Source organism: Ailuropoda melanoleuca, chromosome 8 (assembly GCF_002007445.2).
Source record: "Ailuropoda melanoleuca isolate Jingjing chromosome 8, ASM200744v2, whole genome shotgun sequence".
Classification (NCBI taxonomy): Eukaryota; Metazoa; Chordata; class Mammalia; order Carnivora; family Ursidae; genus Ailuropoda; species Ailuropoda melanoleuca.
In genome coordinates, this window is record NC_048225.1 from 7,304,994 (window position 1) to 7,332,125 (window position 27,132).

The following is a 27,132-nucleotide window of genomic DNA, read 5'->3' on the forward strand; positions in this document are numbered from 1 at the left end:
AAAATGAGTCGCACTCATACGTGGGGCAGACAGCACAGAACTCAAGAGAACTCTTCCTTTTGGCAGGAAACTTAGCTTATGAGATATCCTGATAACCAGAATAGATATTAAAGAAAGTTAACATTTCACCTAACTTTATTATTCAATTTTTTTCTTTGTATTGACTTTCTCTCAAGCCATTAAAACATGACCAGGTAGGAAAGTATCTGTTAAACACTACCAAATTTTGATTAAGATACATAATATTCTTAAAGTTTCTTTTCAACAGACAAAATAGGCCAGTGGTTCAAGGATACATTAGATCCTTTCAATTCAATTTTATGCCATGAAAGGTAGAAGACCACAATGTGAGGTAATTCCTTGAATAAAGTGTTTTTAGTTGATTAAGACTCTTTTAAAAGCAAAATTATCTTTGTATTTCTGTAAAATTTAGAGAGAAATTAACATCAGTGTCTCTGTACATTGTCCAAGTATAATCAGTGCCATTGCTGACAGTGGAGTTGCTAGTCTTCAGTGTTCCATTAAATCAAATCACTTTTCCTGCACTAAGGTAGTTTTCATTTTTGAATTTCTTTAAGATGGTAGTTAAACTTACACAGAGTGAACCTCAATGAATTTTGAGAAGGCAAATACGCAGCAGCCATGAGAAACCAATTACATTTAGTAAGTTTGTATGACTTTAGAAGTATTGATGTGTTCGGGTGTCTGAATCCAGATATCTTGGGATGTCCAGATGTGCCTGGGGTTGACTGGGTACTCTGGTCAGAATGGTTCAAATTTAGGTAAGAGAATCTCATACAAAAATCAAACTGAGTTAATAGTTCTCTTGATATGAGAATATAGACTATATCTGATTCTAGGAGCAAAATGACATCATAATGCTTAAGAAAATGAAGACTGTGTCTAAGGCATGACTTGTTTCGTGAATGATAAGATTAGGAAAATATAAGTGAAAAAAACTCCTCTTTTTCTAGAAAGACTGACCATGGTCTGTGACTAAACGTTTCAAAGTTCCAATTCAATACTAAATACATTTTATAAAATTTCCAATGTTAAGCAGAAACTGGGTTCATTAACAAAAACAATTCTACAAAAGGGCAATATTGCTCTGATGGGACTGTTAACTCTACAGAATTTTTTTTTATTTAATAGACAGCATGGACTTCATACATATCCATTATCAGTGCTTTGAAAACCAAACAACTTTAAAAGTTAGCAGCAGTTTCTGCAAGTACAAAAATACACATTTATTACATTACATATGGTAGTAAAATTTGTCAAGATATATTATACAAACTCAAAGCATTTTAGATAAAGCATCAGTCTAATATATTATAGATTGACAGAGTATAATAAAATGACACGTAGTCTGTCTTCCAATCATACAATATAATACTTTACAGCAATATTAACAAACTATTCACATTAAGTATTACAGGAGTATCTAAGGGAACACGGAGAATAGGAATGGTTATGGAAAACCTCAGCATCTATTTTCTTCTATGCTTCAAATTGGGTGGATAATTTTCTACTCACCCATATGAAAGAAAAAAGGAGAGAACTATTACTTTGTTAAGTGGAGAAACAATTTCTTCCAGAGAGACACTCCAAGCCTTAAGAACTTTATTCACATCTTGCAGTTCTGACAGTAGTATGCCCTAAGGGCAAGGGGAGTGAATCCCTGTTGCCTTTATATATTATACCACAAAAGATGCATACGGACACTCAGGAGTCTAAATATAGGAGTGGCTGTTTATAAGGTAAAATCTACTTCACATCTGTGACTGAGATGGCCAGTGTCATGAAGGAGCTCTTTGGATACAGAGTTCTGAAAGTTAATTACAATGCTTCGGGCCAACAGGGCCATGTCCCGTAGAGGTAGGTAGCACCTATAGCTAATACTGAAAGGACTTCTACTTTATAGAAAACATTATTATTATTTTTTCTTCTATAACTGAAAAATGCAACCTTTAGGACAACAAGGAAAGAACATTTGACGTCAAAGTTCCCTAATGGCTGAGAAAAATAATTTGGTGTAAGTTAGTTTGTGGGAGAAAGGTCCATCTGATGGTGAAAGAGGCCAAATGGGTTCTAAGCAACTTCTTACAAGTAAGTAGTTAAAATGAAGGAAATGCACATCCTATTCATGATTCTATCCCTTCTTACTGGCTGGCAAGGCCTAATAATCCATGGAGATAACCCAGGGGAGGTACTGGTATAATCTTTAAGGCAAGAGAGAAGTATTCATGGATATGAGATAATCTAATGGTATATAAACCATGAATCATCTGGGACAAAAATATGTAAAACTTCTGGAGGTGAGAAAATCTAAAGCCAATGACTATCTGAGAAGGCCTGACTGCTGCTTTGGTGGGAGTTCCATTCTGTGACTCTTTATAACCTGCGAACTTTATAATTCTCTCTCAACTGCCAATGACAATCAGAAAAGGGATGATTTATCAGTAATTTTTTCTGGCTGGCTAATCTAAGAGGCAGGGCTGTAGAAAAACATGTTTCAGCAAAGAGGAGCCATGCTTTCATCACATGTTGGCAACAACTTCGTGTAATACAGAAAGGACTGGTGTTGCAATCTTCTCCTCCACACTGGGACAGTGAATGCTGTCGGGAGGTCACCTTCTAATAGGAAAAGTTGCATTTCTGGAGAATGTTCCTAGCACAGGTACCTCTGAAAAGGATACCGAAATGAGCAACCACTTCCTTCTTTCTCCTCACAGCTCTATGTCCTGGAGCCTTTGCAGAGCAGTGGAACATCAATGGAAAAATAAATCAATGAACACAACCAACAAATCAACTATGATACTTATGGCTCTTGAATCAGTCTAGTTTATTCTATTCTAGCTGCATCGATGGGCTGATTTCTGGAATCTTCCTGTGAGGGCATGTGACTATAGCATGTCACAGAAATGCTACTGGCTTGGATTCAGGGAAATGTTTTACATGACTTCCTTCATTACTGGGCATGCTTTCTTTTTTTAGTACTTTGATTAGTGGCATTTTTCTTGTGTAGTTATTAAAAACATTCCATGGAATGTGGATCTTTCTCTGCACCTTCCCCCTCTCTCCACAGTCCTTATTCTTCACTTATAATATCCTGGCCTTGTCAGGATACTAATCTCGTGTAAGGCATGTTTCCTCTATAGAAGATGTTTTCTCTGGTCCTCTGCTGGTATCTTTAAAAAGACATGACAGGACCAATCCCATGCTCTAATAAGGAAAAGCCTCCCAAACAGGTGATGAAATTTTTTAGTCTAAACTTTTTGTCAAATGGTCTCAGTTAAGAGAATTCTTTTGTTGTCCTAAGTATTAGCAGTGATTATCCTTATGCTACCCATCCCATGTATTTATACAAAGGGGGTCATAATAATTTTGTCTCTATATCATTATTAGCCCGGTTTCTGTTCTTGTAGACATCAGATTCTTAGACTTGTCTCCGTTCTTGTACACATCACATTCTTACTGTGGTTAAATGTCTTTGGCTACATGTTGGTCCCCAGTATCACAAACCACTGTAGGCCCTGAGTCTGGGCTGGACAGATCATCCACAGACAAAGAGCTGGGTGAGTATCTCTTACAAGGCAGAGTACCTGGAGAGCACTGCTCACTATTCTCTCCATCCTTGTGTGACTTCACACAAAGCTTGAGTCCATCCTCCACCAGGCTGAATGGAGAGCTACAGTGTCTCTCCGAGTCCTGGCTGGGGTAAGAACTGTACCACTGGGCTGTTTGCACAGTTTCAAGTTCTTCAGGTGGCCTTTGGGGCATGTCTTTCTGTCTCTCTTGTAGTGGGTTGGCTTCTGAAATACCAGAAGCATGTGGAGGTGGCTCCATGGGTCCTTTTAGAGAACTTACTTTCTTTTCCTCTGGTCTGGATGCCCTTGCCTTCTTTTTGAGGGACCAGTTTTTCAAACTGGCCACACCATTTCTCAACCATGTGCTTGGGTGAAGAGTTACAGAATGTATTTGTGAATGCCATTCTACAGTATCTTTCTTCGTATAAGCCAGGCGGCTGCTGGTCTGCCCTGATGAGGGACCAGGAGTTGCAGAAACAAGACTGGAATTGCTAAAATCAGAAGAAAGCTCTTCCTGTTTTCTTTGAGCTTGAAAAGTGCAATCTATTGGAGAGGAAGTTTCAGTGGGGGTAAACACGGAGTGTTCAGAAATCTGAGAAAACGCGCTGTCTTGGGAGCTCACTGATGAGCCAGATGGGGAAGTGCCTGGGGAGGACAAGCTGGAATAGCTAGTCCTTGGGCAAATGTTTAATCTTGGGGGTAAACTCTTCTCAGTGTTTTGGTTTGTGCCACTACTCTTGCCCACCTCAATCCCCATGACCAAACTCTGATTAATGAGCTTTTGCCCCTCCATCTGCAATGACTTGTGCCGCTTGAGATAATCTTCCTCTCCATGCAAGAGACCAGCTTCATAGCTAGTTTTATGTTGTTTCTTTGAATAAATTCCCCTGAGATAGGTCAGTTTGCAGTGCTGGTCATCCATGTTGGGCTCTGAGCAGCGCCGGTGTCTCCTTGAACCCTTGAGGGCATCTGCTGTGTGCGGTGGGGAGTATCCAGATGTATCTGCACCAAAGGGCTGGCTCCTGGGGTGGTCCTGCAAGGACGTGTGACTGTAAGATGCCACAGAAATGGCCACTGGCTTGGATTTAGAAAAAAGTTTCACGTGATTTCCTTCATTACCAGATAAGCTTTTCTTCTTAACACTTTTATTAGTGGCATTTTTCTTGGTATCAGTGCCTGCGACTAAACTCTGTTTAAAGTATGTCTTACCCTCTTCCTGGAGGGCCTGATTCTGTTTCAGATAATCCTCATCTTTTTGTGAGAGAATTGCATCACAGCTGGACTTGCGTAGCTTTTTCTGATAAAATTCCCTGAGATAGGAAAGCTTAGAATCTAGATAGTCGATGCTGGGCTCTGAGCAGCGCCGGTGTCGCCTCAGGCTTTTTGGAACATCTGCTGCAGCTGTGGACAGGTAGCTGGGTGTGCTCATGCCAGCTGGGGCCCTGGCGTGATCGCGCAGTGGGACCTTTGCGTACACTACTGCAATGTTCACTGGCTTGGATTCAAGAGGCTGTTCCATTTGAATGTCTTCATCTTTAGAACGGTCCAAGTCAAAGTCGCTCAGGGTTAAGACGCCTTCCACCTCAGGTTGGTCAAGGTCATAGTCACTGAGGGTTAATACAGAGTCCATGCTTCTGCTACCCTGACCAAGTTTCTTTACCAAGTCACTACAAGGAGCATCGACGTCCTCATTTAGCTCATTCTCCAAGCTGTCATAGGAGGAGTCATTCAGTTGGAAGCAAGAGATATCTGTCAAAAAATCAAACCACAATTAACATTTTTACTTACCAAAAATACATGCTGCCTTAAAAAAAACCACCTATGGTACTTAGTTTGCTTTTCTTTCCATGGAGATTGTTCAGATTCCTAGTCTTAGAAAGGATCTTTCACACTCTTCCCAAAATAAAAAAAATATGTTGAGTTATACTGAATTTATCTCAGTTCCTGAAGAAATAGGCTTTCTTACTTAAGATCTCCTTAAAGCAATGACGACATGTTGTTATTACTAAGAAATGGTACAAAATATAGAGGAATGAACGCCAGGTATATGCAGGCTCATGACTGCGGGTGAGCACACGTGACTTGGTCTCAGAGAAACCATTTACTAACCCAAGTTCTTCAATGTTCACTACTTTATTTAATCTTTACAACAACCATAAGAGTTAGACATTATGGTTACCCATATTTATGGATGAAGATATTGATGTTCAGCGGCAAAATGGTTATATGCAACTAATGAATCATTGAACACTACACCAAAAACTAATGATGTACTTATATGTTGGCTAATTGAATTTAAATTAAAAAAAAAAAGAGCAATTGGTCAAAGATAACTAGTAATTGGTGTCCGGGAATTCGTATTCTGGAAGGTTGAACGGTTTCGAAATCCCCCCTGACTCCACAGTGCTAGTTGTTTCTACACTGTTCCACAGCATGCTGAAGTGTCTCAGGGGGACACTCGGAGGAAGGAGAGGGGGGAGAAGACCAGGACCGCCTCTACCCCTTCAGGGACTTCTTACTCTGGTTTCAGCCACAGCAGTTCTGCTATATATGTAAGGGATTCTTATAAAGGTTTATTTAAAAAAGGTTAAAAACATACCATTTGATGCTTCTGGAAGTTTTGGACCTCATCTTAAGCATTTCTTAACCCCACCACAGTGTTAACATGACCCGACCTATTAGCAGGTCATCCAAGGAGGAGCAGAAACTCTAGGCCCAAGACTGAGGTCGGAGGCTTCCTTCACTGAGCTGCGGCAGGCCCCAAGATACTGTCCCAGCATTTTCACGGGCACATGTCTGTTTCTCACAAAAACCAATCCAATTATTCACAATACCTGAGGCATTCTCTCTCGTATCACATCTCCCTGAAACCTGTCCCAAGAGGGAAGTGATTTCTTCTCCAAATATCCTACAGCAATTTTCAATTAGAAATTGTATAAGCAGAGAAACCTGCGCAAAAAAGGAGAAAAACAAAGTGCTACTTTTCATATAGCATGTCTATAAAGCACATTTCATATATAAATCCTGATTTTACCAAAAATGAAAAAGAATCCTGAGAAAAATTCATGTCTGTTTTAAAAATATACAAATCAGTTCCTCCTAAAAAACAATGATACTTGAAGTAGTTTGGCTGTAGAAATTAATTTTAATTGGTGGCCGAAAGTTCCTTGTAGCCTTAGCTCAATGCTAACATTTTTATACTAAAACTACATCTTTAAAATTAGGGTAACTTGGGGCCCCTGGGTGATGCAGTCAGTTAAGCATCTGACTCTTGATTTTGGCTCAGGTCATGATCTCAGGGTTGTGAGACTGAGCCCCACATTGTGCTCCTCACTCAGCATGGAGTCTGCTTAAGATTCTCTGTTTCCCCTGACCCGTCCTCCCACTCTCTCTCTCTCTCTAAATAAATAAAATTAAAAAATAAAATAAAATAAAATTAGGCTAACAAAGTATTCTCTATAGGGCATTTGGGGTAAAGAAACAAACTTTCTTATTAAAATTCATGAAATATCATTAGATAAAGACTTATGAAATGTATTTCATATGTAAAAGGCAGTTGTCATAAGCGTGGGAAGTGGGCATCCTTTGCGGGTTTCCTGTGAAATAGGGAGACAGCTAGAGAGAAAACTTGTATTTTGCCTCACTAATCTCTACCTATGCGTTTCCTTCCCTTAGGCTCCCTGGAGGAGGTGGGGGAGGAGGTAAGAGTTTATGAGGGAGCTCTGTGCTTCCACTAAGATGTACTAGAACGTTTTCTTAGTTTCTTTGCCCTAGTAGCTGAGGTGAAGGAATAGGCAGAGTGTTGGGAGCCATGGCAACTAATACCCCTAAGCCCCATATTAACTACCAGGCACTTAGAGGGGTGTGATTTCAAGTAACTGCAGTGTGAACTAGGTTTCATCAGCACCTCCGTTTTTTAGATGAGGAAACTGGATCAACAGAACTAATTTTATCCAAGAGTATACATACATCTGGCACATGGTGGGGCTGATGAATGGCCTAAGTCCAAAGTCCTTCTTTTTTATTAAATTATACCATCTGCTTTCTTATAACTCTAACGTTTAAGTCAGTCATAGTGTTTTGCCTCCTCGAAGGGAAAAGAGAAATAACCCAACTGCTATCACTGTTTTGCTCAAGAAATCATCTTTCTATAATCTACCAGAATAGGATTAAATACTCAATACACTCAAACTTATAAGGGGGTGTATTTAAGTTATTTAAGAAAATGTCTTTCGGAATTAATACCCTGAATTTTAGGTTCAAAATGGGGACTCAGTCCCCCAGGGCATAAAAATGAAAAACTTCATTACCTTTTTTGTAAATTCATTTTCTAGTTCTGGGCTGGAGGAAGTAGGAGGCCAAAGAATGCTTGGAGCAATACACACCGCTAAATTAAATGCAGTCATCTGATTGGATGAGGAATGCTGCTCAATGTTGTGTAATATCCCAAAAAGATACCTTAGGAGAACAACATTGGCTCTTGGAAGCTGGTCTAACAGCCTAAAGACAGAAAAACGCACTCTTTAAGAAAGACATTTCATAAAAAACTTGTGTGGATAAGCAACCCGTGCTTTTCATGGGGAACCATGCAAAGCAAGAACACAGTTCAGATATGCAAGAGTTTCAGTTAATATGGTACATGCAGAGTAGGGACTGCCTGTACAGAAAGAATGAAAATATGCACAGGGGATATATTTATTTTGTACACTGTCTTCACAACCCAACGAAGATGCACAACAATGCAGAAAAATGGCTTGTTAAAAATGCTGCCTGCCTGAAATATTTACCTGACATTAGTGCAATGTGTTTTAACTTAGGCAAATCCTGTAACATTCAGAATATTCTTAACCACGACCTCCCAAAAAACTTTTAGATGAAATTAAATAACAATTACATTTTAGCATAGACAGTACCTATGACGCGGCTCTGATTTCTGGTGTCTTCAAGAGTTGTACTATGTTCTACTGATAAAAAGTGTCTACCAATAGCAGCGTACAGATAATAATTCATATTTCAAAGTTGCTCAAGAAAAAAACTGTACTAAATAAGCACATGCAGATAAATGATACTAGGATTCTTGGGGTTTTACAGAACTGGGAGTATTACATTTTGTTAAGGGACATTTCTTTCCAATTCTTTTATAATGCAGGAAACATTCAGGAATATGGGTGGTGAGTTCTGCCAGCAATCTCCCTTTGCATGAGAATAGACAATGTATTCTTTGTGATAAGACTGAGGCTTTGCAACTCCCTTTTTCCTTGACACTTTTCAGTAGTTAACTGTCTCTCCACAGCACCCTCCTCCATATCTCTTGACCCATTGATCATGCTACACTGTAATTCTTGGTTATCTATCAACTCTATTAAGACAGTGAGTTCCTTGAGCGGAAGGAACTTTCTCTGAATGAATTCAGTTGCTGAATGAGATTACAAGGAGCTGTCTGGTTAGCTAAGTATTTACCAAAATTGAGATCATAAATTGTAGATTGAGTCTACGGTATTAGTTATTAGTTTAATGAGTATCAGCTCCTATTAGATTCAGATATACAGGAAGTGTACAACGGTCAAGTATTCTATGTTAATAAGATTAGGGAAAAACAATAATAACAATGATAGTGGCTAGCATAAATCTATTTTTAAACTGGTCCTCATAGATATGATTTTGATAGTTGTCATTTCTTGAATCAACAGGCTTATAAAAGTTTTCTTTCTAAGTATTTTTGAGACATGACTAAATTAGAATAATTACCTTTGAATTGTATTTATTTTCTCTTCATCATTTCCTTGATCCATGACACAGACCCAGTGATCATAGAGATCTGATGAAAAAATACTTCCTGGAATATTTCGTAGAAAATCCTTACACAGAAGGAAAATAAATATTTTAAGTCATTATTCTCATGCTAAATATGTACTGGGGAAATCAGAAAGGAAACATTTCGTTCAAAAGTCAAGTCCTCCCTTCTTTGGCACAGGGAGCTCTGTGCCAACTCTGCTGTGGTGCGTACATAGAAACACAGGCTTTGATTTTTGCCTAATAAAAACCAGAGGGAAACTGGAGTCTGGACTACAGTGGGAAAGATAAGGACAACCTGTTTGGGCTGAAATCTCATTTGGGTACATTTTAGCCAACTAGTACAACATGACAGGGTCTGGCAAACCATCCTAAGTCCTTTTTTTCTCGCTCTCAAATCACCAGTTCAAAGAAATGCACTAAGACGTTTGTGAGGTTCCTAATGTGCTAGTCAGTCATCTCATCATTCTGCATGTATTTGCTCCAATGTGCCAGGTACTGTTTGAGGGGCTAGGGACAGAGAAGTGAGCAAAACAAAGTCCCTGTTATTTTGGAACTTTAAATTCCAGTGGCACTGCTGAACAACTCCATCCAGGAGTACTCAAGAGTTTCTCCTGGCATTCCCCTCATTTATTTGGGGAAGGGGGAGGAAGCATTCCAGGCTATGTATGGCTGCGCTCTGGGGGCCTGGACAGCACCCATATGCCTGACGCATACTCAACACATCCCCAGTACATTATCCTAGTCTGCTAGGATACAGACTGAGCCCCTAGTCTGCTGGGACTGCCGGCGGGGCTGGGTGTGGTGAAACCAGACTATATCACAAATAGGATATGACCAAGGGTATTTGTTGTTTGATTTTTGTTTATAAAAAGCTTAAAAATAAATTAAATTTGGTCCTGGACCTATATTTATTTGTGTTCTAGGCCAACTCTCTTTGTTGCTTTTGGCATGGTTTTACCAAGGCCAGGCTTGCAAAGTCTGATCTCTACCTCAGTAAATATTAGGCAGAAAAAACTCAATTTCAGGCCTAAGCACTGTACCCATAGTCTTGCAAGTTCCTGCTTACAACATGGAGACAGGTGAAAGTCTACAAGTGAGCAGTTTGAACTCTCACTGGAAACCCAAGTCAGCAACTTCACCTATGTGCCTTACAAATGGCAACACACAACCTGTTACTCTTGTGTGGTGTTTCTATTCCCAGTAGGGAAAGCTGTGGCATCTGACTGTTAACACTTGGCTGATGAGATGTGCATCTTTTTCAGTGTGAGCTCCTCCAGGGCAGGCACAGACCCTACCTTCTTCTTTGTCCTCCTCAGTGCCAGAGTCCCAGACACAGTAGACAGAGGTCATTACTAAACTGTGGCTGTTCTTCCCATGGCCACATGTTGATGAGGAACAAGGGAAGGCCAGCTAACTGTAACTGAGATTTTAAGATAATTTAAAACACCTCCTTGTAGTCATGTCACCTATTATCATATGTTTTTTTTTAGAGTAGTTAACAAGTAGGAAGAGATTGCTTCAAAGTCTTTCTTTGTTCTATTGTATCTTCTGTAGAAATGCACCCGGATTCTTGTAATTGAGATGTGTCATCACAAAAGTCATCCCTTTTGGGTAAAGCTATTGAATTTTCATAATTCCAAACTAATTTTAGTTGCTGCACCTACTTTAAAAGTCAGATTTAGAAGAGGCAAAATCTGTTATTTCAAACTGGGGCAGTGACAATAGTTCTCTTTTTAAATCTCAGTGGAAAACATACTTATGATCTGTCTTGAAGAAAAACATCATTAAATCTTAAACCTACACTTGAAAGATAATAACTCGTAACATCTCAATGAACTCTCCACAGCTGGAATAACAAGTTACGAAATACAACCACCATCACAGCTGAGAAAGGATGTGAGCGCTGGTTCTGAATTACAATCATCAGCTCACAGCACTCAAAGGAAAGTCTCCTCCCCTCCAAGAGCAGAGCCCTGGTCGCCAGCAGAACACCCAAATTAATTTGAGATGAGATTCTTGCAGGATTAAAAATGAACTTTCCCTCAAAGGTCCAATGGATCAAAGTTACAGTGTCTCAAGCAATTTTCTTCCCATAACAGTTTAAAGAGTTAAGCTTATATTTAAGCAAAACCAGCATAAGTAAAAAATTAAAGGAAAACTTAAGTACCACTTCCAGATAGAAACACAAGAAACAAAACAACCCAAAAGCTCAAAAACTTTTGGCAAAAAGTATCTTCTTTCCTGCAACCACTTGGAAGAAATAAGAGTAAAACACAGTTACAAGATTACAAAACTTCAATTATTTGGAACCCATTTAACCAGATTTTTCAATCATTTGTCTTTTGCTTATTTTTGTACTAGTGATATTTCTGTAATTTGAAATATAATTTGACTCCTCTAGAACCATATTTCTTGATAATAGCCTCAAAAATTTAGTACAAAAATTTAAGTGTGGTGCTTTAAAGAATAGCATAGTGAGGAAAATTTTCTAAAATGTAGGCTTTAACTTTTTATTTTAAGAGATGGGAAAGCCTAATTATACGAAGAAAGAAAAGAAAAATGCATTGTGCATACATATCCTGCACATACATCTGGCTAAGCACACTGTACATATCTTTATTGTATCTCAGGATTGAGGAGTAGTCACAAACCCCATGCAAAACAGATTAGATGACCCTTGCTCCAGCTCTCCATTTTTTTGAGTGATACTTTATTGCAAAAGCCTACAGCAGGGGTTAATAAGAGCAGATGTGGCTCATTTGCCAGGAAACAAGTGATTATTCATCCAGTCATGAAGTAAGATTCTGTAAGCAGCTGAGCAGGAGGAGGGACATGCAAGGGTCGTCTTCACCAGACTTTCCTCCACCCCTGGCCCTGGTGCATTCCAAGTGGGCTGGGAGCTGGGAGCTGGGAGCTGGGAGCCTGACACAGGTCTGCAGAAGCTATGGCTGGGGTTGAAACCTCTGCTAAAAGCTGATTCTGACTCTAGGTTTTCAAAACATGTGAGGCATTTCCAAGAATGTGGGGAGGAAAACATTTTAGAAGAGTTCTAACTGAACTATGGATGTGAGTTAAGTAACCATGGGGTAAAGGGTAAGAACCATAAAAAATGCCAAATGTTGTAAGGGTTTTATAAAAGACCCAGATGTTGGAGTCATTCCTACTCTGCTTTTACTTTAAAAAGGCACTAGGGGACAGGGGAAGGCACAATGACTGTATAAGTGAATGGAATTTTCAGTGGTCTCTGAGCAATTTTTTGTTTTAATCGTTAGGGAAATGTTTATTATGGTAAACTCTGTTTCAAAGTTTAATACAAGTTTATTTTTGAAAATTTGCCTTTATTAGGAAGGTAATGAGACTGTGAAGGTTATCATAATCAGAATGTTTATTTTGGTAAATATGCTGTGTGTGCTTTATTTTTAATTTAGTTTATTTATTTATTTATTTTTTATGGGCTGGCAGAGTGAAGATGAGAGTGGTGTGGGATGAAAAAATTTAAAAAGTGTATCTGACATGCCATATCATTGTCAGGGGCTTTTAAAGGGCAATGTTGGCTTTGTGAAGTGGGTTTTTTTTTAAATTTTAAACACTTTTTAGATTCTTAATCCATTATGGTTCTTTGCAGCTGGGAAAAATGTTGTAATGAGAGAAACCAGTTGTCTCTTTCCAGAGCTACACTGTGGCGTAGGTGAAGGGAGAACCTTTCCTACCTTTAAGACAGATGCTATCACAAAAACAGATTCACAGTCTAGGTGTATTTCAACTCCAGAATTCAGTTTCTCTTTTAGCTCTCTGCAGGATTTCACATTGGCTGATTGTCTGAAGATCCCTTTTGTGAGTGGTCCTTTTTGATTAAGAAAGAAAAGCATATCCTATAAGGAAGCAAAGGAAAAAACCAAAATGGCACTTCACAGATACAAGCACGGAAAGACATACTTGCCCTCTCTGGCCGCCAAAGGCTAGGGTGTCCAAGGGGAAAAGCACTGAAGGAGGGGCTGCTACAAGGACTGAAGTCAGTTTGTGTTTTGGTATCTCTAAATCTCTTTCTCCTACTTATTCTTGCTATATTCAACATCTAAAACATTTTACTTTAGTGAGACTGTCTTTTGTTCAACGAACCAACAGCCACTTTAAAATCAATGTTCTCTGACTGCTTCAAGGTCCCTGTAAACTTATCTCCCTCCTTCCCTCACTCCTCTTTTACTATTATTCTCTAATTTAGACTCTTTCCTCCAAATATGGAAATATTCCTGCCAGACTCATTTTCCACTTGCTTGTCTTTCTTTCTATGTGACTCCGTACCTCATTCTACCTCCTGTATTTACTTCATTCTTTCAAAATCAGGCTAAAGAAATCACCTCTTCCAAGAAGCTTTCTCCACTCTACTGCATTGTGATCAATCTTTCATTTTGCTTTCTTTCTCCTGAAGAAATGTCCTCTGCTTGTGGTGTAGGAATGAGAACAGGTGTTGGGGACAAGCAACCCATGGGATCTGGAACCTAGTTATAGCACGTATTTGCTCTGTGACCTTTGGTAAACTTGAGGCTTTTTAAGTTTGTAAAGTAGGGATGATGGTAGTGATAATAAATGCTCAGTCTGCTGTGCAGCGTGAGGATGATAGTGGCAAGGCCAGCGGGTGGCATGTGTCAGAGCACGATGTAGGGTCGAGTCCCGTACATCCCGTACATCCCATACAGTGCTTGTGGGATACAGGACGCTCAGTGAATGCCACTGAACGCTGATCATTTCATATATCATGGACACGGTGTAAATTCAGTGGTTTCATCTGACCCATTCTATTTATGAAAGCTAACTAAATGCCAGAGAATGTACATGTGCAAACACATGAAATACAAAGAAGACACAGTCTGATTTTTAAAAAGTACAAGAATGAGTAGTTTCTGCTTCTAGAGTGATTAAAGGAGGCTTCCAGAACAATGTAGAGTCCCAGAAAGACCGTGAGAGAAATGTAGGGGATAACGGGACTCCAGTGTGGCCTCTGCCTACAGAGCCGCGCTCTGAATTATCTAAGCAGGCTCATGTGGCTCCTTCCTGAAACCAGCAGCCTACATGATCTCTCCCATTATGTCTCCCTTAGGATTCAGCAAGAGCTTAATCAGATTTTCTCCCTTTGAAGTACTAATAATATTCTCAGCCAAAGCCAAAGCCGTGTCTATAATTTTTCCATTTAAGAACAGATTTCCCTCCCAGGGTTCTCCTTTCCCATTAGTGTCACAGGCCAAAACGAGACTCACCAAGACAGGTTTGGGCAGATTGTCATTCTCACAAATATTTGGCAGAGAGACTCCAAAGAGCTGCCCTGGCATAGGAGATGTTGGCGACACAGGCAAGTTATCCAGGTGAGTGCTAGAACCACGCCAGAAGGCCCAGTTTATGATAGATCTTCTCCTTTTAAATGTCTTCTGACCTGAGTCTAAAGAAGAAGTGAGATTATTAGGAAAACTATTTTAATTCACATAGTCTTATTTTTATAGTTTCCAACGTACAGGATGTTCCTTACTATGGTTCAAAGAGAAAAATGCTTATACATGTCCTTTGTTACTGACAATTCAATCTAAGAAATTTCCATGTAACATTTTATAAATTAAGGAAAAATCAAAATGTTTGGATTAATGTCTGTCCCATTTTTGGAACATCACTGGTCTTTTGAGTTTTGGCACTGAATTTTCAGAGGCAAAGGAAAGCCTCTCTTTACTCTAACAACTTAGAGCAAAAGGTGTTTCATGCCAACACATATATTATCCCATTTTAAAATGAGACTAGGCACACAAAGAAGTTGACGATTAAATCAGATCACAATTAAATGGTGAGAAAAAGAAGGGAAGAGGAAGGGAAAGGAGGAGGGAGAAAGAGAGGAGGAGGGGTAGAAGGAAGAAGAGAAGAGGAGAAGGAAGAGGAAGGAAAAAAACCAAGAGTTGTCTTTATTAAGATGTTCTCTAGAAACAAATAATGCTTTATTACTTGTCCCTCTCTACTGCTGAAAACAAAGACAGGAAGCTAATGTTCTACATTTCCACCACCCCTTTCTTTCCAACTGCAAAGACTTTTTTTTTTTTTTTTAAGATTTTATTTATTTATTTGACAGAGAGGCAGCGAGAGAGGGAACACAAGCAGGGCGAGTGGGAGAGGGAGAAGCAGGCTTGCCGCTGAGCAGGGAGCCCGATGCGGGGCTCCACCCCAGAACGCTGGGATCACGCCCTGAGCCAAAGGTAGACGCTTGACTGAGCCACCCAGGCACTGCTGCAAAGACTTGTTTTTTTAAGGTATCTTTTTAGTTCTTGACTTTAAAAAGCATGTTTAAGGCCGCATGGATGGGTGCAAACATGAGTGAGACTTGTCCCTGGCATGATAAAATTTATGATCTAACAGGGGAACAGGTCTGATGATGGTGGGGAGAAAATCAAGGGAAGGGCAAAGCACCAAAGGCATTCAGAAGAATGGTAAAGCACACCTACCCATTAAGAGGGAGGGAGTGATCCTGGAGGCATTTGCATTTGATTTGGATTCTGAATGAACAAAATTTCAACAGAGCGCCTGACTTTGTGGCTTGAACCTTGTAAGTACTCAATAAATCATTCTCAAGCAGTAATTGAATTGAGAGGAGATTTAGATGGAAAGGGACAGCATGAACAAAACAGGCAGAAGAAGGTCGACGGTGAATCATGATTTTGTGAGATCATGGCGCTAAAACATTTTTGATGTCATCTGTATCTAATTTTAACATGAAAGTCGATGGTTTTACGCAGGATTTGATACTTAAAAAGACACCTCTCTAAAGTTCTTTTGGACCCTTCCACTGTCATCCCCCAGGCACCAGCACATACACACAGATAACAAATTAAACTCCAGATGAGATTTAAAAATACAAAAGCCTACCTAAAGGCACCAAACAGTGACCAGAAGAAGGTGGGTACTGGAGGTAATGGCATGGCACAGGGTAAGTTTCCCATTCTTATAGCTTTTAGCCTGAGGACAGGCTCCAGGGTGATAGGGTCACTAAAATCTGGAGAAACATGCACTCTCACCAGCTTGAAAAACTACAGAATGGAGATGGAGGTAACCATAGCAGCTGGAAAGTGTGTGTGTGTGTGTGTGTGTGTGTGAGCATGTAATCCCAGAAAAGAGAAAAAAATGCGTAGCAGGAGCCCCAGACATTGTGTATAAATTTTGCCCGAATCTCCGGCTGGCCCACCAAGCATCTGCCTGTGTGAGGCAGATTCAAAATGGCTTGTGGTTAAGATTAACAGAACTGAGATTTGAGGCGGTATAACTTTCAGGTGGTGCCCACACAAGATCAGACACTCTTTTCTCCAGTGACGGTGCGTGGGAATTAGTCATTAAACTCTGCTATGTGACATCAGCAGCGCACCAGGCTACCACAGGTGATGTTCACCTGGTCAATGGGACCACTGAAGGAGATTATCTTTTCAGGGTGGAAATGGTCATGAATGTCAAATGCTAATTTCAAATAAGAGTTTTATAGAAGTGTTTTATATTGTTTGGCGCTAATGTCCCTTAGCATTTAATTTCCTCAGAATAACCAACTTAAACCAAACACCACAAAAGCCAGGTTGTGGGTAGACAATCAAATAAGTAGCATCTTACCAAACGGCCTTCAGGCCATCATCCACCTTTGGCTTCCTAAGAATACGGTAAGTGCATCAGCAGTACCTCCAGGTATAAAGCTCTGGAGTCAGGAGCCCAGTTAGACTCCTGGTTCAGATATTTATGTGGGAAAGTTACTTAGCCTGTTTTGTCAACTTTAAAGTGAGAATATGACCTGTACCTCAAAGCCTGATTAAGAGGATTAAGAAGGATAATGTACGTTAAAGTACTACTTTGCAAGGGTATGAGTCACCACAGTCTTCATTGAAACTGTGAAGACACGGATCTCCTCCCCACAAAGAGGACCCTCTCCTCGAATCCATTCTCCATTTAGTGAAACACCCTTTGGGAAGTGTGCAGACAGAATACCAGACTAATTAACTAAAGCACTCCCTGCCCTGACATTCCCCATCTTTGCCATTTTAAAAAACAGAGAAGGAAACGAAACCCATTCTTAAACCCAGGAGGGAGGTTCCCATGTTTACCAATGTCAGTCTGCAAATGTTTGTTTAATACGTATTTTGAGCAGTTGTACTCAGTCTAGTTTCCTTGCATTTAACCTGGTTTCATTATTTCTAAAACTATCAGATTTATTTGACTTTTTAGTTTTCACACACTTCTTAGGAAAAATGCTTCATCATAAAGTTATATACCCAGCTATCCTATGAGTGTTGACAGAGGATAAAGTAGAAATTGAGTCCTGTACTTCATTAAATACTTTCAGTTGCAGCCAAACCTTCTGTTATGTACAACATTCAAGTTTAGAGTTCATGTTCACTCTGGGACCAAGAGAAAAAAATTTCATTAAAGTTATTTTCTTGCAGAGCTTTCAATGCATAGCTCTTACTTTCTAAATGTCAAAGGCTGATGAAAAAACATGCTATTACTACAAAAAATATGAAGGAGATGTAATTGTAGAGGAAACTAAATTTATATAAATCTAGCTTTACTAAACAATCCTGGCAAGATTCAAGTTAGTCTTTCTTCATGCTTAAATTAGGGAACTGAATGTCAAAAGTTACAACTCTTAAAAGTTTGTGCTTATGGATTATTATAGAAAAATAAGTTTAAAAACCTTAATGAGAAATTTAGTAAGATGGAACTTGTCATTAGGGAAATACAAATCAAAACCACAATGAGATACCACCTAATGCCAGTCAGAATGGCTAAAATTAGCAAGTCAGGAAACAACAGATGTTGGCAAGGATGCAGAGAAAGGGGAACCCTCTTACACTGTTGGTGGGAATGCAAGCTGGTACAGCCAATCTGGAAAACAGTACGGAGGTTCCTCAAAAAGGTGAAAATAGAGCTACCCTACAACCCAGCAATTGCACAACTGGATATCTACCCCAAAGATACAAATGTAGTGATCCAAAGGGGCACCTACACCCCAAACTGTGGAAAGAGCCTAGCTGTCCATTGACAGATGAATGGATAAAGAAGATGTGGTATATATATGAAAGAGCCCAGATGTCCACTGACAGATGAATGGATAAAGAAAATGTGGTGTATATATATATATATGAAAATTACTCAGCCATCAAAAGGATGAAATCTTACCACTTACATCAACCTGGATGGAACTGGAGGTTATTATGCTGAGTGAAGTAAGTCAATCAGAGAAACAATTATCATATGATTTCATTCATGTGGAATATAAGAAACAGCAAAGAGGATCATAGGGGAAGGGAGGGAAAACTGGGAAGAAATCAGAGAGGGAGACAAACCATGACAGAGTCTTAACTACAGGAAACAAACTGAGGGTTGCTGGAGGGTCATGGGTAGGGGGCTGGGGGAACTGGGAGACGGACATAAAGGAGGGTACATGATGTAATGAGCACTGGATGTTATATGCAACTGAACTCTACATTTGAAACTAATGATGTACTATATGTTGGCTAATTGAATTTTAATAAAAAAAAATTCTAGCAGGATGGAAATGTAGGAAGGTCCTGAACTCATCTCCTCCCATGGATGCACCTAGTCTATAGCTATATTTGGAATCACTTCCTGTAAAAAACCCTAAAAACTGGTGGAGCAACACCTTCATACTGGACAAGCGAGAAGGAAACCACACCAAAGTGGATAGGAAGTGCTGAGACACAATCTCACCATAAACTCTCCCCTGACATAGTGATCCACAATTGGGAGGAAATTCAACACCTGGAGCTTCTCGCTGGGTGTGAAGGGTTTGTACCCCACATTTGACACACCGACTTGGGTCATTACCCACGAACCCACAGGGTTGTGCCGAACTGAGAAACAGTTCTTGAAAGGCCCATATGCAGACTCACTGGCCCCCCAGCCCAGTGCAGAAGCAACTCTTTGAAAAGCACACAGACTTTATGTGATGTGAAAGAGACTCATTTCCTAATTTTAAAGCATTGGCCTAAGGGGTAGGGACCCATTGGGATATTCTCTGGGGATGAAAGCTTCCTGGTCTCCATCTACCTTGCTAAAGTCAACAGGTATGTATATTATATACATATATTTTATAATTATATATATATTTCTTTCTAGCAGGTGCCATCTTTATGCTCCAGCTGGTGGGCACCATCTTCTACGCTCTCCCTATGCCTAACTAAAGCTGGCAGGTGCCATATTTTCTCCTTTTTAAAATTTTTCTTTTTTTTTCCCTTTACCTTTCTCTTTTTTTCTTTTCTTATTTTTCCTTTTTTCCCCCTTCTGGGCAATTGCCATCTTTGCACTCCCCCTCTGCCTTGCTCCAACCAGTGGACATCATCTGCTCTCCCTCTGCTTGCTCAAGTGTTATTATAAATCTCAGAGATACACACGTCAGGTGACCAGTTTTTGTGGCTCTTGCCCTGGGGATGCCCAATGATTGCCTGGTACTGGAGGCCAAGGGGACCTGCATTTCTGGGTCCCATGAAACTGTAATAGTCAGAGACAGTTCTTGGCAGACTACCACACCCAGGGCACTGCAGGCAGCAGACTGAAACATACCTCCATTCTTTCTGTGAGAGAGGTCTACTTGCCAGTCCTGGAGACTCAGGTTTAGGGGCTAGCTTCAGATTTGGCCCATATCTAGAGGCTATGAAGTTATTCTCAGGGAACACAGGATAGGAGACACCATCTCTGCACTTTCCCTCTGCTTCCCTATAGGTCACCACTACCTCCCAGAAAGAAGATTATACATTCAATTGGAGCCCTGACTTTTGCTATTGCTGCCCAGGGGACACCTTCAGATGGCCTAGCTCTAGGGACCATGGGCCTATGCTTGTGGTCCCATAGGACTGAATACGTATGCATTCTTTAAAAGCTGCTTCCCCGGGGGTCTGGCTTCCAATCAGCTTAAGTATAGGTGCTGAATGAGATCCTCCCCTTTGGAACACTGACTGGTCTTGGCACACACTCAATTACTGGGAGCCATTAACAATAAAATAGGCTTTTTGAACAATCACAAAGGTCTGAGAGACAACCAAGAAGGGTGAATGTTAAGTTTCATCTTCTACACAAGGCCAACCCTTCAAGACTGGGAGAGGTAACTATTTCATTTAATGTATAGAAACTTGTATAGAGAATTAAGCAAAATGAAGAAACACAGGAATATATTAAAAGCAAAAGACAAGATAAAACCTCAAAAAAAAAACCTTAATGAAGTAGAGATAAATAATGATAAAGAGTTCAAAGTATTAGCCATTAAGATGCTCACTGAAATCAGAAGAATGAATAAACACAGAACTTAAAAAAAAAAGACAGAAAATACAGGAAAGTTCTAAGCAGAAATCACAAAGCTTAAGAGTATAGAAACTGAACTAAAAAAACACAGTAGAAGGGTTCATCAGCAGAATAGAGGAAGTAGAAGAAAGGATCAGTGAACCTGAAAACTGGGCAGAGGAACTTATCAGATCTGAGCAGCAAAAAGAAACAGGGAAGAAAAAAGAGTAAAGACAGTTAAAGGGACTTATGGGACAACATCAAGCAGACTAACATTTGCATTTTAGGATTCCCAAAAGGAGAAGAAAGAGAAAATGGGGCAGAAAACTTATGTGAAGAAATAATGGCTGAAAACTTCCTTAAGATGTGGAAATAAAGAGACACCCAGATCTAGGAATCCCAGAGAGTTCCAAATAAGATGAATCCAAAGAGACCCATACCAAGACGCATTATAATTAAAATGCTGTATGTTAAAGACAAGGGGGGGGGGAGATCTTAAAAGTATCAAGAGAAAACCACTTGCTACACACAAGGGACCCCCCTTAAGATTATTTGATTTTTCAGCAGAAACTCTGCAGCCTAGAAGGAGTAGCATGATATTTCTGAAGTGCTAAAAGAAAAAAAAAATTTCCAAGGAATAAGAATATGCTACATAGTGAAGTTATCATTCAGAATTTAAAAAGATATAGAGTTTTCCAGAAAAGCAAGAGCTAAAGGAGTTGATCACTACTAAACCAGCCTTACAAAAAATGTTAAAGGTACTTCTTCAAGCTGAAAAGAAAGGGCACTAATTGGTGATAACTAATTAGTAGCATATAAAAATATAACTTTCAATGGAAATGGTAAACATACAATAGGATAGTGGATTAATCACTTACAAAGCTAGTATGAAGGTTAAAAGACAAAAGTAGTAAAAAATGACTACAATAATTCGTTAAACATTACACATGATGAAAAAAATGTAAAATGTCACAACAAAAACATAAAACATACCAGGGGTAGAATAAAAATGTAGAGCTTCAGAAAGAGTCCAAACTTAATATCGACTTAAACTAGAATGTTATAAATTTGTTATATGTAAGCCTTGTGGTAACCACCAAACAAAAACCCAGAGTAGATACACAAAAGATAAATGAGAAAGGAATTGAAGCATACCGCTAAAGAAAACCATCAAACCACATAGGAAGAAAGCCTGAAAAGAAGAAAGGAACAGAGTAACTAAAAAACAGCCAGAAAAAAATTACAAAATGGCAAGAAGCACATATCTATCAATAATTACTTTAAATATAAACGGACTAAAAGCTCCAATTAGAGTAGAAAACATAGAGCGGCCGAATGGATAAAAAAAAAAAAATCCACAAGAGTCATCCATATGCAACCTCTAAGAGACTCACTTCAGACTTAAGGACATACACAGACTGGAAATGAAGGGATAGAAAAAGATATTTCATGCAAATGGAAACCAAATGAGAGCTGGAGAAGGTATACTTATGTCGCATTGGACAAAATAGACAAAGTCTGTAATAAGAGGCAAAGAAGGGCATTACATAATGATAAAGAGGTCAATCCACAAAAGGATATAACATTTGTAAATATTTACACACTCCAAATATGAGCACATCAATATATAAAGAAATTATTAACAGACCTAAAGAAATTAATTAGATGGCAATCTAATAATAGTAGAGGACTTTGATATCCCACTTACATCAATGGACAGATCATCCAGACCAAAAATTAATAAGGAAATACTGGCCTTAAATGACATGATAGACCAGAGGGACTTAACATATATACAGAGCACTCCACCTAAACAGAACAGAGTACACATTCTTCTCAAGTGCAAATGGAAAAATTCTCCAGGAGAGATCATATATTAGGCCACAAAAGTGGTCTTAACAAATTTAAGAAGGTGAAGTCATATCAAGCATGTTTTCTGACCAAGATGATATGAAACTAGAAATTAATTACAAAAATAAAAATGGAAAATTCACAAATATGTGGAGATTAAACAACCACTGAAAAACTAAAGGGTCAAAAAAATTTTAAAGAAAAATAAAAAATACCTTGAGACAAATAAAAATGGAAATATGCATACCAAAACTTTTGGGATGCAGAAAAGCAATTCTAAGAGGCAAGTTCATAGAAATAAATGCCTATCCCAAGAAATAGGAAAAATCTAAAATAAACCACCTAACTTTACACTTCAAGGAACTAGAAAAAGAATAAATAAAGCACAAAGTTAGTAGAAGGAAGGAAATAACAAAGATCAGAGCAGCAGTAAATGAAACAGAGACTAAAGTGATAAGAGAAAAATCAATGAAACCAAGAGCTGCTTCTTTGAAAAGATAAAGAAAATTGACAAATCTTTAGCTAGCTCACCAAGAAACAGAGAAGGCTCATATAAATAAAATCAGAAAGGAAAGAGGAGACATTACAGCTGATACTACAGAAATACAAAAGATAACTATAAATAATTATACACCAACAAATTGGACAAGCTAGGAGAAATGGATAAATTCCTAGAAACATACAATCTTACAAACCTGAAAAATGGAAGAAAGAAAATCTAAACAGACCAGTTACAGTAAGGAGATTGAACAGTAATTAAAATCCTTCCTACAAACAAAAGTCCAGGACCAAATGGCTTAACTGGAGAATTTTACCAAATATACAAAGAGGAATTAATAAAAATCCTTCTCAAATTCTTCCAAAAGATAGAAGAGGAAGGAATACCATCAAATTCACATCAAATCCACTTTATTATTTTTTTTAAAATAGATTCTATCTATCTATCTATCTATCTATCTATCTATCTATCTATCTATCTATCTGAGAGAGAGCCCACAAGCAGGGGGAATGGCAGGCAGAGGAGAAGCAGGCTCCCCGCTGAGCAAGGAGCTGATATGGGACTCAATCGCAGGACCCTGAGATCATAACCCGAGCTGAAGGCAGACACTTAACCAACTGAGCCACCTAGATGTCCGTGTCAAATTCATTTTAAAATGCCAGTACCACCCTGATATCAAAACCAGACAAAGACACAATAAAGAAAATTACAGGCCAATATCCCTAATGAACACAGATGCAAAAATCTCAAGAATGTCTTAGCAAACCAAATTCAACAATACATTAGAGGGATCATACACCACGTTCAAATTTATTCCGGGGATGCAAGAATGGTTCAACATCGGCAAATCAATCAATGTGATACACCACATTACCAAAATGAAGGATAAAAATCATATGATTATTTCAATGGACACAGAAAAGGCATTTGACAAAATTCCACATCTGAGGGCAGCATACTATGCTCCGTGGGCCAAATCTGGCCGGCCACCTCATTTTGGATAGTCTGCAAAGTTTTCACTTTTTTGAAAAGGTTGAAAAAAATCAAAAGAAGAATATTCAGCGACACATACAAATTATATGAAATTCAAATTTTACTACAACCTGTAACATTCTTGCTGGAACACAGCTACATTCATTCATTTATGTATTACTGTCCATGAATGCTTTCACTTCATGCTCAATGGCAGAGCTGAGTACTTGTGACAAAGACCATCAGTGGTACTCTCATTGCTTTGCAATGGTGCTCAATACAGCAAACTACAGTGACACATTTATACCTGGATAGTGTTTTGAGTGCCTTGTATATCCCGATACTGTAAAATTTAAATTTTTTATTACCTGTCACGTCTAGTGTTGAGTTTTTAAGGCATAGAGCAGTGCAAATGACTCTGTTGTTGCAATAAATGGCAAAGTATTGTGCTAATCAGGCCAACAATATAACAGGTGCAGTAAAAGAACACAACATATGTTGACATGATCATACCAAGAACTCATCACAATATTTCCAACTCAGAAGAAATTATTGATTATAAGAATTCAGGATATTAAAAATAAAATATTTCAGCACTGCAGAATTTCTTCCCAAAAATAAAAAAACAAAACAAAACAAAACAAAAACGAGGTTCCAACAAAAGTCAGTTTCTGAGTGGCTCATTGTTAGTAATGCAAGGAAAGCCATTTACCAATGTGGAGCTGCTTAAATTTTGTGTGCTTACAGTAGATGAAGGGATGTGTACAGAGAAACTAGACTTAAGACTATAAGCCTTCTGGGGCACTTGGGTGGCTCAGTCAGTTAAGCATCTGACTCTTGGTTTTGGCTCAGGTTGTGATCTCATGGGTTGTGGGATTGAGCCCAACATCTGGCTCCGCACTCGGCAGAGAGTCTGCTTGAAGATTCTATCCCTCTGCCCCTCCCCCCACTTGTGCACGTGCATGCTCTCTCTCTAGTAAATAAATAAATCTTAAAAAAGAAAAAAGACTGTCAGCCTTATGGTGCGAACAGCTGCTTGAATAGTTGAAGACATTCCCAGTAATATTAATAGGAAACTAAAAAACAAGACAAATTATTTCAAGCCACTGTCCTTGGTTCTTGATTAGCTGGCAGATGTTACCAATACTACTCAGTTGTTTATTCGAGAAGTCAGTGCTTTGTTTGAAGTGACTGAGGTATTAGCCTTGACTAGTCTGCATGGAACTAAAGGTGAGAACATTTTCAAAGGATTTGAGAAATTAATAAAACTTCAGTACAACCTGAAGTGGAATCTGCAATGGTGCTTGAAGTGTGTGGAGCAGGAAAAGATGTAATCTGACAAATTTATGAAGTTTTTGAAAAATCGTATTTAATGCCTATGGTTGTTTACTGCATTATGCATCAGTAGTACTGTGTGGGAAACATCTGCATCTATCAGGTATTACTGGAGCAGTAGTGTCAACAGTAAACTTCATTCACTCGCCTGGACTTACCCACTGCCATTTCTGTGACTTTTTTCCAGAAACAGAAGCTAAGGAGCCTGACCTGTGCCATCACATAGCAGCTCAATAGCTCAGCAGGGGTAAAGTTTTATAGTAATCTTTGAACTTAGGGCTGAGATTGAAATTTTTATGAATGAGAAGAATTTTCCTCGTGGTGAATGGCTTTGGAAATTAGTTTTTACTGCAAACTTGAGGATGTTTCTTAATGAATTCAACCTAAATTACAAGGCAAAAAAAAAAATGCTTACATATAAAACTTTTGAAAGGTTCATTTCGAAACAACTGACATTTAATCACAAGTAACGTTGAACTGTTTTTAAAGTTCTCATGCTGTCAAAAGTTAAGAGAAGCAAGATCTCCATTCTTACACAGATTTTAGCAGATATATTTTCTGCTCAAACTATAGTTCCAGTGGTATTTTACCGACCTCAATGCAAGTGCAAAGGAAATTTCCATATTTCAAGATCCTTTAACTGTGCAATTGAGGAGCTTCTGCCTAATCTTCAATTGGAAGTGATTAAACTGCAATGACGTGCTAAAAGGCAAATATCAAAAGAATAATCTAACAAAATTCTACAAATGCCTTCAAAGAGGGGAATATGCTCAAATAAAATTATATGCTTGTAGAATGAAATCAGTATTTGGCATTATCTATGTGAAAAAATATTTTCAAAGATGATAAAATATATAAAATCTTATTACAGATCAGAACACTTTGCATTCAATTATGAACTTAGTACTCCAATTATGCAAAGTGTTATTCTCCCAGAAGGATTCAATTCTTCTCATTACTAGACCTATATTACATGAAATTGCACTCAATTATTACTATATATTAAATAGCAATAAAAAATGAGTGGAAATCTCTTTTGTCATATAAGTACATACATAATTTCCTCGATTTTGTTTCTTGATCTGCAAAGTTTACTATCTGGTCCTTTACAGAAAAAGTCTGCTGATTCCTGATTTAAATTAGTGGTTTCCAAAGCAGCTATTCATCAAAATCTTATGTATTAAAAAAAAAACAGAGCTGGTTCACCTGTAACAGGTTATTCTGATGCCCAGCTACGTTGGCACCATTGGTCTATAATTACTCCATCCCTGATCCTATTTGCCATGAATCATCTTAGAGCTACAACCCCTATTACCCTAACTTCCAATAGAGAGAACCAGAGGATTAATAAACAGAGAGTGCCTACAATTTTTTTTTTAAAGATTTTTTTATTTATTTATTCGACAGAGATAGAGACAGCCAGAGAGAGCGGGAACACAAGCAGGGGGAGTGGGAGAGGAAGAAGCAGGCTCATAGCAGAAGAGCCTGATGTGGGGCTCGATCCCATAACGCCGGGATCACGCCCTGAGCTGAAGGCAGACGCTTAACCGCTGTGCCACCCAGGCGCCCCTAGAGTGCCTACAATTTAATTAAGCAAGTCACTGGCAAAATTGGCTAAAACCCTTAGGATTTTTGACTCCTGATTATTGGTCAAATTAATTAAAATAAAATTGACAAGGGACACAGAGAAACAGTTTTGAAAAACCTGAGTATAAAGGCAGAAGAATAAAATATTCTCCTCAACTTAGTTATACAAGCAACATTCCTTTTGTATCTTTAAAGAAC

The 27,132-nt window shown here is 38.8% G+C and overlaps 1 protein-coding gene across 2 annotated transcripts in view; it reads right to left on the reverse strand.

Annotated features, from left to right (window-relative positions):
- Nucleotides 1-1,112: 1,112 nt before the first annotated feature.
- ARHGAP20 (Rho GTPase activating protein 20) overlaps nucleotides 1,113-27,132 on the reverse strand; it is a 128,952-nt gene continuing 102,932 nt past the window's right edge. For both annotated transcript variants that reach the window (XM_034665721.1, XM_034665722.1), the window contains exons 10-15: nucleotides 14,642-14,820; nucleotides 13,097-13,258; nucleotides 9,339-9,448; nucleotides 7,901-8,090; nucleotides 6,425-6,539; nucleotides 1,113-5,339 (exon numbers count right to left, since the gene is read on the reverse strand). In XM_034665721.1, the coding sequence (XP_034521612.1) occupies nucleotides 3,484-5,339; nucleotides 6,425-6,539; nucleotides 7,901-8,090; nucleotides 9,339-9,448; nucleotides 13,097-13,258; nucleotides 14,642-14,820 (2,612 nt within the window). In that variant the 3' untranslated portion in view covers nucleotides 1,113-3,483. The remainder of the gene's footprint in view (nucleotides 5,340-6,424; nucleotides 6,540-7,900; nucleotides 8,091-9,338; nucleotides 9,449-13,096; nucleotides 13,259-14,641; nucleotides 14,821-27,132) is intronic.